This window comes from Saimiri boliviensis, chromosome 7 (assembly GCF_048565385.1).
Source record: "Saimiri boliviensis isolate mSaiBol1 chromosome 7, mSaiBol1.pri, whole genome shotgun sequence".
Lineage (NCBI taxonomy): Eukaryota > Metazoa > Chordata > Mammalia > Primates > Cebidae > Saimiri > Saimiri boliviensis.
The window spans coordinates 34403003-34415329 of record NC_133455.1 but is presented as its reverse complement, the minus strand read 5'-3'; the positions used below and the strand labels follow the sequence as shown (position 1 = coordinate 34415329).

Here is a 12327-nt window from a genome sequence, read left to right as displayed (position 1 = left end):
CCTTATCGGCGTCTAACGGGAAGGGTGGAGGAAATGAAAACAGAAGCGGGCCGGGTGCCTCGGCTCCCGCCCCAGCGCCTTTTAAACTGCGTTTCTACCTCCTCTCGCTCAGCGCGGCGGCTAATGGAACCCGCGCGAGCCGTCCCGCCAATCAGCACCGCGCTTCCTCCCGTCGCCCGCCAATGGCGGCGCGCGTTCTTGGGGCGTGGGCGAAGCAGGCTGCTCGCCTCCTGCCTGTAGTGTGTGGGCTGGGGTTGGTACGGGCTTCCAGCTTGGCCGCACTTGGTCCGTAGTTCGGCTCCGGGAGCTTTTGTGTTCGGGTCTGGCTCGGCCTTGTGTCCGTGAGTTTTTGCTCCTCTCCGCGGCGCTGCTCCCGGGCAGGAGCCGTGCGGCTCGGAGGCAACACCGCGGCCCCCGGCCAGGAGCGAGCGCGCCGGCGTGAGCGGCGGCGGCGAAGACTGCGGGGAGGGGGGCTTGGCAGATCCCCGAGATGCCGGAGTTCCTGGAAGACCCCTCGGTCCTGACGAAAGAGAAGTTGAAGAGCGAGTTGGTCGCCAACAATGTGACGCTGCCGGCCGGGGAGCAGCGCAAAGACGTGTACGTCCAGCTCTACCTGCAGCACCTGACGGCGCGCAACCGGCCGCCGCTCGCCGCCGGCGCCAACAGCAAGGGGTCCCCGGACTTCTCCAGTGATGAGGAGCGCGAGCCCACCCCGGTCCTCGGCTCTGGGACCAGCGCCGCGGGCCGGAGCCGGGCCGCCGTCGGCAGGGTAAGGACGTGGGGATGGGGCCACAAAGGCGGGCGGTTGGCGGTTGCCGCGCGCGCTCGCCGCCCGCCGCCCGCCGCCCGCCGCAGCCCCTCCCTCCCGAGCGTCCCTCCGGGCCTCCCAGGTGCCGGGCTGTCCCTGCGCCGCCCCTTCCCCGCGTGGCTGCGGGCGCCGGAGCGGAGAAGTCAGAAGTTGGGGCCGCGGGGTTCGCATTCTTTGACGTGCGGTCTGGGAGGTGCGGAGCGGCGTTGGCGGCGGCGGTTGTTTTGCAGGCGGGGTGGGGGGGGCCCGCGCGGGCGAGGTCGCGTCCGTCGACCACCAGCCGCCGGCAGCGGGCGTTTAGACGGGGACCTACGGGCCCTTTCGAAAGCTCTAGATGGGTGGCCCCAAAATGCGATAGGTTAAGTTCGAGCGTTTTCCCGCTTTATTAACTGAAATGACTCGCAGCAGAGTCTCAGAGCGCTCCCTGGAGGGCAACTGATGACACGCTAATTTCTAACCAAAATTTGAAATAAGGAGATTCCCGCCTTTTTATACTTTTGCATATGGAGGGCTTTTTGAACCGTTTATGTTTTCTAGTTTGTCTTAATCTTTCCTAGCAGTAGGCCGTCTTTTGGCGGGACAGCTTCACGACAAATTAAAATGAGCATTTTAAACTACCTTTTTAAGCACCTATCATAAATATTTAAAAATCTGGGTAAGTTACTTAAAAATTACGGTTTGGATTGAGTTTTCCCTCCTTATTGGTAAATTTTGCTTGAGGAAAGGAAAGACAGGATTCAGGAAAAATTTATTTCATGACATTCTGGTGTATCGATAGTGCAGTTTGGAATGTCTGATCCCGGTTAAATCTCAAATCGGCTCTGGCAAAGCATGTTTTGTTTGAGAGTAGTTTGCTTTTTGTTCTGTGGATTTTAAAGTGCTTTTTGTTGGTTTGCTTATGCCTGCCGAGTTACAGGGCTTCACATCGTAATAGGATGAAGCTAAACCTAGTAATGGGTGTAACTTAAAATGCCTTGTAAGACAGTGAATGTGGTGTTTGAAGTTGTTGCGACTGATCACTAGTGTAAACCAAAATTACTCCTTCCTTCAAAGTTTACAACACTTCGGTTTTTAAAGAACCTGTCTAATGTGTTTTCTTGGCTACTCAGGCGGAAATGAAAGACAAATGTAATAGACACATGTAAATTTAATTGAAAATCTTAGCCTGGGCTTTAGAGAAGTTGAAAGTTTTAACGTCTTGAGTACGGTGTCTGACAAATAGTAGTGCCAGATGTATGTTGCACAAATAAAAGACCAATCACACCTTATTGTTTCTGATGTCTTGTTTTGTGGAAAGCTACTTTTATTAATAATAGACTTACTTTTGAAATAAAGCGGACCTGCTTACCCATTATGTCCTCCTGCCCTGAAAAAGAAAGTAGTATTTAAACTCTTTCAGTAAAGGCCGGGCGGGGTGGGTCACACCTGTAATCCCAGAACTTTAGAAGGCTGAGGCGGGTGGGTCACGAGGTCAGCAGTTAGAGACGAGCCTGACCAACATGATGAAACCCCATCTATACCACAAATACAAAAATTACTCAGGCGTGGTGACTCGTGCCTGTAATCCCAGTAACTTGGGAAGCTGAGGCAGGAGAATCGCTTGAACCCGGGAGGCGGAGGTTGTGGTGAGCCGAGATCGCTCCACTGCACTACAGCCTTGGCGATAGTGAGACTGTTTCAAGAAAAGAAACTCTTTCAGTAATAATTTGGTTGAAAAAAATCAGCACAGTTTAAAAAAAAAAACCTAGTTTTTCTGTAAAACCCTGTGTTGGTCCTCTGTGCAAATGTCTTAAAACGTGAAGTTTTTTGTTGTATGCTTATAATAGAATTACTGGTTATTTACTTATTTTTAGGCAGGATCTCTCTCTGCCTCCTAGGCGGAAGTACAGGGGTGTGATAGCTCACTGCAGCCTCAAACACCTGGGCTCAGGAGCTTCTCCTGCCTAAACTTCCCTGAGTAGCAAAGGCCATAGGGCCATGTGCTACTAATCTTTTTTTTTTTTTTTTTTTTTTTTTGTAGACGGGATTTCTGTGTTGTCCAGGCTGGTCTAGAACTCTTGGCCTCAAGCAATCCTGCCTCAGCCTTGGTTCCTATTTACTTTGGGGACGATTTCTTTTACAGGTCAACAACCATCTCGGTTTTAATGTTTTTCTGTCAGCCACTTGGTAAAAGAGTTTATATCCCGATCTACCTAGTGTTCTTTGTGGTGGGGGGGGTGGTAAGAACACTAAATGTAAAAATTTTTTTTTTTTTTTTTTTTTTTTGAGACGGAGTTTCGCTCGTTACCCAGGCTGGAGTGCAATGGCGCGATCTCGGCTCACTGCAACCTCCGCCTCCTGGGTTCAGGCAATTCTCCTGCCGCAGCCTCCTGAGTAGCTGGGATTACAGGCACGCGCCACCATGCCCAGCTGATTTTTTGTATTTTTAGTAGAGACGGGGTTTCACCATATTGACCAGGATGGTCTCGATCTCTTGACCTTGTGATCCACCCGCCTCGGCCTCCCGAAGTGCTGGGATTACAGGCTTGAGCCACCGTGCCCGGCCGTAAAAATTTTTTAAATTCATATTATCCAGCAATTTTGAGTTCCTACCATGTGTTCTTGACTACTGGATTTAACTTTGGGGATTTAAAAAAATGAATTGTGTTATTTACTCATATATCCGATTCATACGTTAATTGAAGTTGGTAAGCACCCTATAAATAAGTTGTGAATAAAAGGAAGTAATTTTTGTTGTTGTTTTGGGGTTTTTGTTTTGTTTTGTTTTAATTTTTCTCTGACTAATTTGCAAAGAACGTTGTTTTGTGTTGAGACCGAATCTCTGTCTCTCCAGTTGGAGTGCAGTGGTGTGATCTTGGCTCACTGCAACCTCTGCCTCCTGGATTCAAATGATTCTCCTTCCTCGGCCTCCCAAGCAGCTGAGATTACAGACGAGAGCCACCACACCCGGCTAATTTTTGTATTTTTAGTAGAGCTAGGTTTTTACCATGTCGACCAGGCTGGTCTCAAACTCCTGACCTCAGGTGATCCGCCTGCCTTGGCCTCCCAAAGTGCTGGGATTAGAGGCATGAGCCACTGAGTGGCATGGAAGTAACGTTTTTTTAAGAGTACCTAGTAGATCTATTGGCATGGTAATTAAGTTGTTTGTATTTCATTTAATGATTTTATCCATATAGAGAAAACTTATTTCATAATTAAAGGTTTAAATGTCTTCTACCTGAAGGTTTTTTTTGTTTTTTTTGTTTTTCAAGACAGGGCTTCATCATATTGGTCAGGCTGGTCTCAAACTCCTAACCTCAGGTGATCCACCCGCCTCAGCCTCCCAAAGTGCTGGGATTATAGGTGTGAGCCAGCGCGCCGGCTACCTGAAGTATTTAAAACTGAGAGGTGGCTGGTCAAGGTGCCTCAAGCCTGTAATCCCTACACTTTGGGAGGCCTAGGCAGGTGGATCACCTGAGGTCAGGAGTTCAAGACCAACCTGGCCAACATGATGAAACCTTGTCTCTACTAAAAATGCAAAAAATTAAGCTGGGCGTGGTGGCAAGTGCTTGTAATCCCAGCTACTTGGGAGGCCTGAGGCAGGAGAATCACTTGAACCCTGGAGGCAGAGGTTGCAGTGAGCTGAGATTGTGCCATTGCACTCCAGCCTAGGCAACAAGAGTGAAACTCCGTCTCAAAAACAAACAAAAACCTCAGAGGTGTCTACCCTTGACTGGGCTTCATGTTGGTGCCAGCAACTTGAAGAAAAAATATTGGTAGTCAGTAGCATCATTTTTGGTTTTAAAGTACATTAAGTATAAGTGAGTTAATAATTAGGAATCTGGTCAATATTTTTATCAGGCATAGGAAAAAATAATTTTGAATTTACAGGAAAAGAATCTTAGGACATTTGTGATAATTTATGTATAAAATTGTTCTTCAGCTGGGTGCGGTGGCTAATCCTAGTACTTTGGGAGGCTGAGGCGGGCAGATTACCTGAGGTCAGGGGTTCAAGACCAGCCTGGGCATGATGGCGGGTGCCTGTAAATCCCAGCTACTTGGGAGACTGAGATGGAAGAATTGCTTGAACCCTGGAGACGGTGTGAGCCAAGATTGATTGCCTCACTGCACTCCAGCCTGGGCGGCTGAGCAAGACTCCATCTCAAAAATATGTATATATATTCTTTATGTTAGATTCCTCTTATATATACTATGTTTTATGTTTTGGTCATTTTAGCCCTATATAAAAATAATACCAGGTCATATTTCTTAAAGAATCTTTATAATCTTCTGCATAATGGGATGGCAAAATAGGAAAAAAAATTTGTAATATAGGAGAAAGCCAAATTATGTTTGAGAGTTGCAGATAAGGCAGATTTTTAACATTTTAAGACAAATCAACCATCAATGTGGATTCGGCCAAGATTAAATATTTGCATAGTATATACCTTCTATTTAATCATGGGTTTATGAGGAATGTTTTTAATTACAGAAGAAATTGTTGCATTTCAGCCTCTACTGTAGACTCTTGGATTCACTCGGTATAACATGACAAAAATTTGCACATTGAAAGTTTTGCTTTGATTTTGTTTTCTTATTTCTAAGCTTTTTATTTTATGCATCTTGGTACCAGTATTTTTAGGTGTTAGATTGTGGACACAAAAATACACATTTACAGAGTTGGCAGTCTTTTTTGTTCTAAGGGGCAGAGCATGAAGGCGCAGCTATTTGAATCTAGTGGAGCATAATATTCTTGAATGATCTGGTCTGGTGAATTATGAGTGTGTGTTTGGGTGGGGTTTTTTTTGGTTTTTGGTTTTTTTTTGAGATGGAGTTGGGCTCTGTCACCCAGGCTGGAGTTCAGTGCTATGATACTGGCTCACTGCAACCTTCCGTCTTCCAGATTCAAGCGATTTTCCTGCCCCAGCCTCCTGAGTAGCTGGGATTACAGGCGAGCACCACCATGCCTGGCCAATTTTTGTATTAAGTAGCTGGGATTACACACCATCATGCCCATCTAATTTAGTAGAGACGAGGTTTCTCCGTGTTGGTCAGGCTGGTCTCAAACTCCTGACCTAAGGTGATCTACCTGTCTTGGCCTCCCAAATATTTTTAGAATTTTATTTATCTTTCAAAACCAGATTCATCTTGAACTCCTGGCTTCAAGGGATCCACCCGCTTGGGCCTCCCAAAGCATTGGGATTGTAGGTGTGAGCTACTGCTCCTGGCCAAATTATGAATTCTCAATAGGAAATATTTGAAGACTTGGAAAAGGACAATAAAAAGTTGGCTACCAATAAGAAATGTTAATTAAATCACAAATTGACCATGACTGTTATAATAAAGTGTTAAGTATGCAGACTTGTGAATCATAGAGTTAATACATTCAGATTCCAGATCTGCCATTTACTCATGTGACACTGAACAGTGTCTTAATTTAAGATCCTCCATTTTCACCTGAAATAGAGAAATAATCTAATAGCAATAGCTACTTAGTCAGATTGAGAATTACATGCAGTTGCATATGTGAAGTGTCTAGTGCTCAGTAATTAATACCTATTACAACAAATGATTTCTGAATTTTGTCTTTAATGTCAGGGCAATACAGTGCAAAGTTACTAAAATATAATTTTGGGAAGCCAGTAACATTGATATGTGAAAGTAGTATGTATATTATAGCATGCAGATATCCTGAGTTAGTGAAGTGCATGCTTGAACCTCAGTTTTCTAAATTGTCAGGTGGGGATATTAGTATCTTATTCCATAGAGTATTTTAGGATTCTGTAAGTTAATACAGACACCTGGAACACAGCTCAGTATATAGTAAGTGCTCAGTAGTATCTGTTATAATACTGTTACAGTCTAGCACCTTTGATACTAGAGGTAGAGATTAAAGGAGTTAGAGTAGCTCATGGTTGGTGTCAAAGAACTCTTGGGGGCGGTGGTGTGTGTTTGTTTGTTGAGATAGGGTCTCTCTCTGTCACCCAGTCTGGAGTGCAGCGGCACGATCTCGGCTCACTGCAACCTCTGCTTCCCGGGTTCCTCGGCCTCCTACTCAGAGTAGCTGGGATGCCACCACACCCAGCTAATTTTTGTATTTTTAGTAGAGAGGAGATTTTACCATATTGGCAAGGCTGGTCTCAAACTCCTGACCTCATGATCTGCTTACCTCAGCCTCTCAAAGTGTTGGGATTACAGGTGTGAGTCACCGTGCCCGGCCAGAACTGTTGGGTTTTAAAGTTGAAAAATATATTAGAGATCATCAGGTGGCGTAGTAGGTACTCAGTATTTTTGAGTGAAACTCTTAAGAGATAAGTGATCTGCTTAAAGGAACAAAGCTTTCTGGAGGCAGAGTTTTTTTTTTTTTTTGAGACGGAGTTTCACTCTTGTTACCCAGGCTGGAGTGCAATGGCACCATCTCGGCTCACCGCAACCTCCGCCTCCTGGGTTCAGGCAATTCTCCTGCCTCAGCCTCCTGAGTAGCTGGGATTACAGGCACGCGCCACCATGCCCAGCTAATTTTTTGTATTTTTAGTAGAGATGGGGTTTCACCATGTTGACCAGGATGGTCTCGATCTCTCGACCTCGTGATCCACCCACCTCGGCCTCCCAAAGTGCTGGGATTACAGGCTTGAGCCACTGCGCCCGGCCAGAATTTAATACAACTAATGGCTTCCCTTTTCCTGACTGAAACTGCTAATCATGTATGACACACTAACTGTCTCCTAATTTTTTATCTTTATTGAATTTGAGATTTATAAAATGACATTGCTTTTCTGGAACTTTTTTCCTGACAGATTAAAAATCACATACTTGGCTGGGCACAGAGGCTCACACCTGTAATCCCAGCACTTTGGGAGGCCGAAGCAGGTGGATCACCTGAGGTCAGGAGTTCGAGACCAGCCTGGCCAACATGATGAAACCCTGTCTCTACTAAAAATATAAAACTATGCCAGGCATGGTGGTGTGCACCTGTAATCCCAACTACTTGGGAGGCCGAGGCAGGACAAGTGCTTGAACCCGGGAGGCGGAAGGTTGCAATGAGTCGAGATGCACCACTGCACTCCATCCAGCCTGTGTGACAAAGCAAGACTCCGCCTTTTAAAAAAAAAAAGACGATATTTTTTGAGATGGGAGTCTTGCTCTGTCGCCCAGGCTGGAGTGTGTGGCGCAATCTTGGCTCACTGCAACTTGCACCTCCTGGGTTCAAGTGATTCTCCTGTCTCAGCCTCCTGAGTAGCTGGGATTATAGGCACACACCACCACACCTACCTAATTTTTGTATTTTTAATAGAGACAGGGTTTCGCCATGTTGGCCAACCTGGTGTCAATCTCCTGACCACAAGTGATCCGCCTGCCTTTGCCTCCCAAAGTGCTGAAATTACAGGTGTGAACCACCTCGCCCAGCTCCAAGAGATTTCTTAGAAATCTCTCAGGAACATATGAAAAGTTGGACATTCCTGGGTGTTTTGTTGATAGTAAATTTGAACATTCTGTGGTAGTGGGGATTATAAATAATTTGAACCTGATTGATTGTTTTTCTGTATTTTATTTTTATTTTAAGCATTATTTAGTTTCTCTATACTACCGGACTGCACTTTTTGGAAAGTTTGATTAAGTCAGTAACAAAGGATTGAGTTTGTTTGATTAAATCTTTTCTTGAAAGAAGTAAATCTTAGAACTCTTAGATTGTAGGCAACTATTTGGGTATTATGGTGTGGGTTGCTTCCAGATTTGAACCTGGCAGTTCTAGGTTAGTGCAATGTATGTGAATTAAAAGCCTGCTGAAAGTACCCTCACTGTAACTCTCCATAGCCATCTTTTTATTAAAGATTTTTCTTGAGTTAACATAATTATTCTTATGAGCAACTATCTTTCTGGTGAGGGTTTTTTGGCTTCTGATTATAGAATGATTAGCAATTAACAGCTTTTAAAAAAATAATTTCTCATAGCTTGCTTTATTTGAAGTATTTCAGGCTGGGTGCGGTGGCTCACGCCTCCAATCCTAGCCCTTTGAGAGGCTGAGGCAGGCATATAATTTGGGTCCGGAGTTAAAGACCATCCTGGCCAACATGCTGAAACCCCATCTCTACTAAAAATACAAAAATTAGTTGGGCGTGTGGTGCACAACTGTAGTCCCAGCTACTGTGGAGGCTGAGGCAGGGGAATTGCGTGAACCCCGGATGCAGAGGTTTCAGTGAGCCAAGATTTATGCCACTGCACTCCAATCTGGACAAGAATGATACATAGTCTCAAAAAAAAGAAAAAAAAGAAAAAGATTTGAGCCTGACAGTTTTAGATCAGAGTATTTTTATTTGTTAAAAACAGGGATTGTAGCACATAGCCAAATAATGCCTGATTTCCGCCCCCCCAGTATGACTGGAAAGTGAACATTCCATGCAACTTGATAATTTTAGCCTTCTTCATACAATTCTCTTTGATGTTGTCATTCTTTTAACAGCCATTTTTTGTTCAGTACTCTGTTTTTGCTGAGGTCACTGACCCATTTGTCAGGTTGTTTGCCACAGCCTTAAAAGGTATCCATACTTTTGCTTCCTTTTTACTTGTTCAACCTTGGAAAGTTATAGTTTTCCCAGTAAATACTGCCATTGTATAAAGTAATTTTAAAACTTTAAAAATTTCTCTCTAAGTTTGTTTCATGTTATTTTGATTATTTTTAGTAAACTGATGGTACAGAAGTCAGTCTGGTGACTAAACTGTCACAGGTGATAATGTAACTATGAAGTGTGTCAGATTTCTTCCTGGTCATAAACTAGCTACTAAAATAACTACATTATAAGGAGTTTACAGTCCTCTCTCCTATCCTGGGGGTGGAGATTGGTTCCAGGACCTGGCCATGGATATCAAACTCTGGGGATGCTTTAGTAAGTCCCTTAATATAAAGTGGTGTAGTAACCTACACACATCCTCCCATATACTTCAGATCATCTGTAGATTACTTATAATGCCTAATACAATGTAAGTGCTATGTAAATAGTTGTTATACTATATTTTTTATTTGTATTTTTATTTTTGTATTGTCACCCCCCGCCAAGTATTTTTGATCTGTGATTGGTTGAATTCACAAATGTAGTGAAACTCCTTGTAACATTTTAGTAGCTAGTTGCCATCCCTTGCAATCAGATTTATATGCTTTAAGAAATGAAATATAATTTTTGGTTACTTAAGCTGTGTGCGATGGCTTACGCCTGTAATTCTAGCACTTTGGAAGGCCTAGGCGGGCTCATCACTTGAGTCTAGGAGTTCGAAACCAGCCTGGGCAACATGGCAAAAAACTCATCTCTACAAAAAAAAAGAAAAAGCCAGAGTTGGTGGTGTGCACCTGTGTTCTCAACTATTTGGGAGACTGAGGTGAGAGGTGAGGGTTGCAGTGAGCTGAGATGGTGCTACTGCACTCCAGCCTAGGCGACAGAGGGAGACTGTATCTCCAAAAAAAAGGAAAAAAATAGTTATTTAAAAGAAAACGTTATCTAAAGTCAGTTAGTTTTACTTTTATTTGCTCTTTTAGATTTTTATGTCATTACTACGTCTTCTAGATAAGTAATCCAAATGGATTACTTTAACAGTAATGTCTTTACGTTACTTGCTTGTCTATTAGGTTTATATGATTTCAGTTCAACTTAGAAAATGCTTTCCAATAATGAATTGTACTTAATTAAATTGCTAAGGCCTAATATTACTATAAACTAACTTGGTGGTGAATCATATGTTTATGTTATCCAATGTTGTTATCTAATACGTGGCCGCTTTTTAATTCATGTGGAAATGATTACTGAACTTTTTTTACAGAAAGCCACAAAGAAAACTGATAAACCCAGACAAGATGATAAAGATGATCTAGATGTAACAGAGCTAACTAATGAAGACCTTTTGGATCAGCTTGTGAAATACGGAGTGAATCCTGGTCCTATTGTGGGTAAGTTGATAAAATTTCAAATACAGTGTCTTTTCTCTGAAGTGAGACCCCAGATTATTTTTTCCTTTTGCTTAGCAGTTACTTTAGGTTCTAAGGACTGGTTTGTCATTAATCATTTGTATTAGCAGAACTTATCTATCTATCTGTCTATCTAGATAGATAGCTATAAATATAGATAGATAGGTTCTGCTGATACCAAAAAAAAATATCTAGATAGACAGATTTTTTTTTTTTTTTTTTTTTTTTTTTTGGACACAGTCTTGCTTTGTCACGCAGGCTGGAGTGCAGTGGTGTGATCTCGTCTCACTGCAGCCTCCACCTCCTAGGTTCAAGTGATTCTCCTGTCTCTGCCTCCCAAGTAGCTGGGACTACATGCACATGCCACCACGTCCAGCTAATTTTTTTTTTGTATTTTTAGTAGAGACAGAGTTTCACCATAATTGGTCAGGCTGGTCTCAAACTCCTGACCTCAGGTGATCCACCTGCCAAGGCCTCCCAAAGTGCTGGGATTACAGGCATGAGCCACCACGCCTAGCCACCTGTGTTTCTTTAACTCTAAATGAGTGAAATAAAATGAGAGGATTGAATTAGATAATCTCTAGAATTACTTCTGTTGTTGAGATTTTGTTGTTCTTGTTTGTTTGTTTGAGACAAGAGTTTCCCTCTGGTTACCCAGACTGGAGTGCAATGGCATGATCTCGGCTCATGGCAACCTTCTGGGTTCAAGCAGTTCTTCTGCCTTAGCCTCTTGAGTAGCTGGGATTATAGGCATGCACCATCACGCCTGTCTAATTTTGTATTTTTAGTAGAGACGGGGTTTCTCCATGTTGGTCAGGTTTGTCTTGAACTCCTGACCTCAGATGATCCACCCGTCTCAGCCTCCCAAAGTGCTGGAATTACAGGTGTGAGCCACTGTGCCCAGCTGTTAAGATTGTTTTATATGATGCTTATATCATACTTCTGCTGAGACATGGGTCTTATATGACAGTTGAGGAAAATCTGAGGTAACATAGCTGGCCAAATTTGTGCAAATAAATGAATTAGTGGCTTGATACAGTAGCTCACACTTGTAATCCCAACACTTTGGGAGGCCAAGATGGGAGGATTGCTTGTGTCCAGGGTTTCAAGACCAGCATGAGCAACATAGGAAGACCTCATCTCTACAGGAAATTTTAAAATTAGCAGTGTGTGGTACCACAAGTCTGTTGTCCCAGCTATTCAGGAGGCTGAGGCAGGAGGACTGCTTGAGCCCCCAACCCCGGGCCAGAGGTGGGGGGTTGTCAAGGTTGCAGTGAGCCATGATGGCTATTGTACTCCAGCCACAGCAGTGGAGCAAGACCCTCTCTCTCTCAAAAAAAAAAAAGGTGAGTTAGTGATTGACTTGTTAATGAAGTTATGAAATTCCTAGCAGCCTCCCAAGTAGCTGAGATCACAGGCGTGTGCCATCATGCCCAGGTAATTTTTTGTGTTTTTAGTAGAGACGGGGTCTCAAACTCCTGACCTCATGATCTGCCTGCCTTAGCCTCCCAAAGTGTTGGGATTTTTTACAGGCGTAAGCCGCCATGCCTGGCCTATTTTGATGTTTTTTCTTTTCTTTTTTGGA

General features: G+C 43.7%; 1 protein-coding gene across 4 annotated transcripts in view; it reads left to right on the top strand.

Annotated features, from left to right (window-relative positions):
- Positions 1–205: 205 nt before the first annotated feature.
- TMPO (thymopoietin) overlaps positions 206–12327 on the top strand; it is a 42204-nt gene continuing 30082 nt past the window's right edge. For 2 of the 4 annotated variants that reach the window (XM_039471999.2, XM_039471998.2), the window contains exons 1-2: positions 208–769; positions 10598–10724. In XM_039471999.2, coding sequence (XP_039327933.1) covers positions 491–769; positions 10598–10724 — 406 coding nt within the window. In that variant the 5' untranslated portion in view covers positions 208–490. Of the gene's footprint in view, positions 770–10597; positions 10725–12327 lie in introns of all 4 variants that reach the window. The other 2 variants (XM_039471997.2, XM_039472000.2) reach the window with 2 other exon arrangements.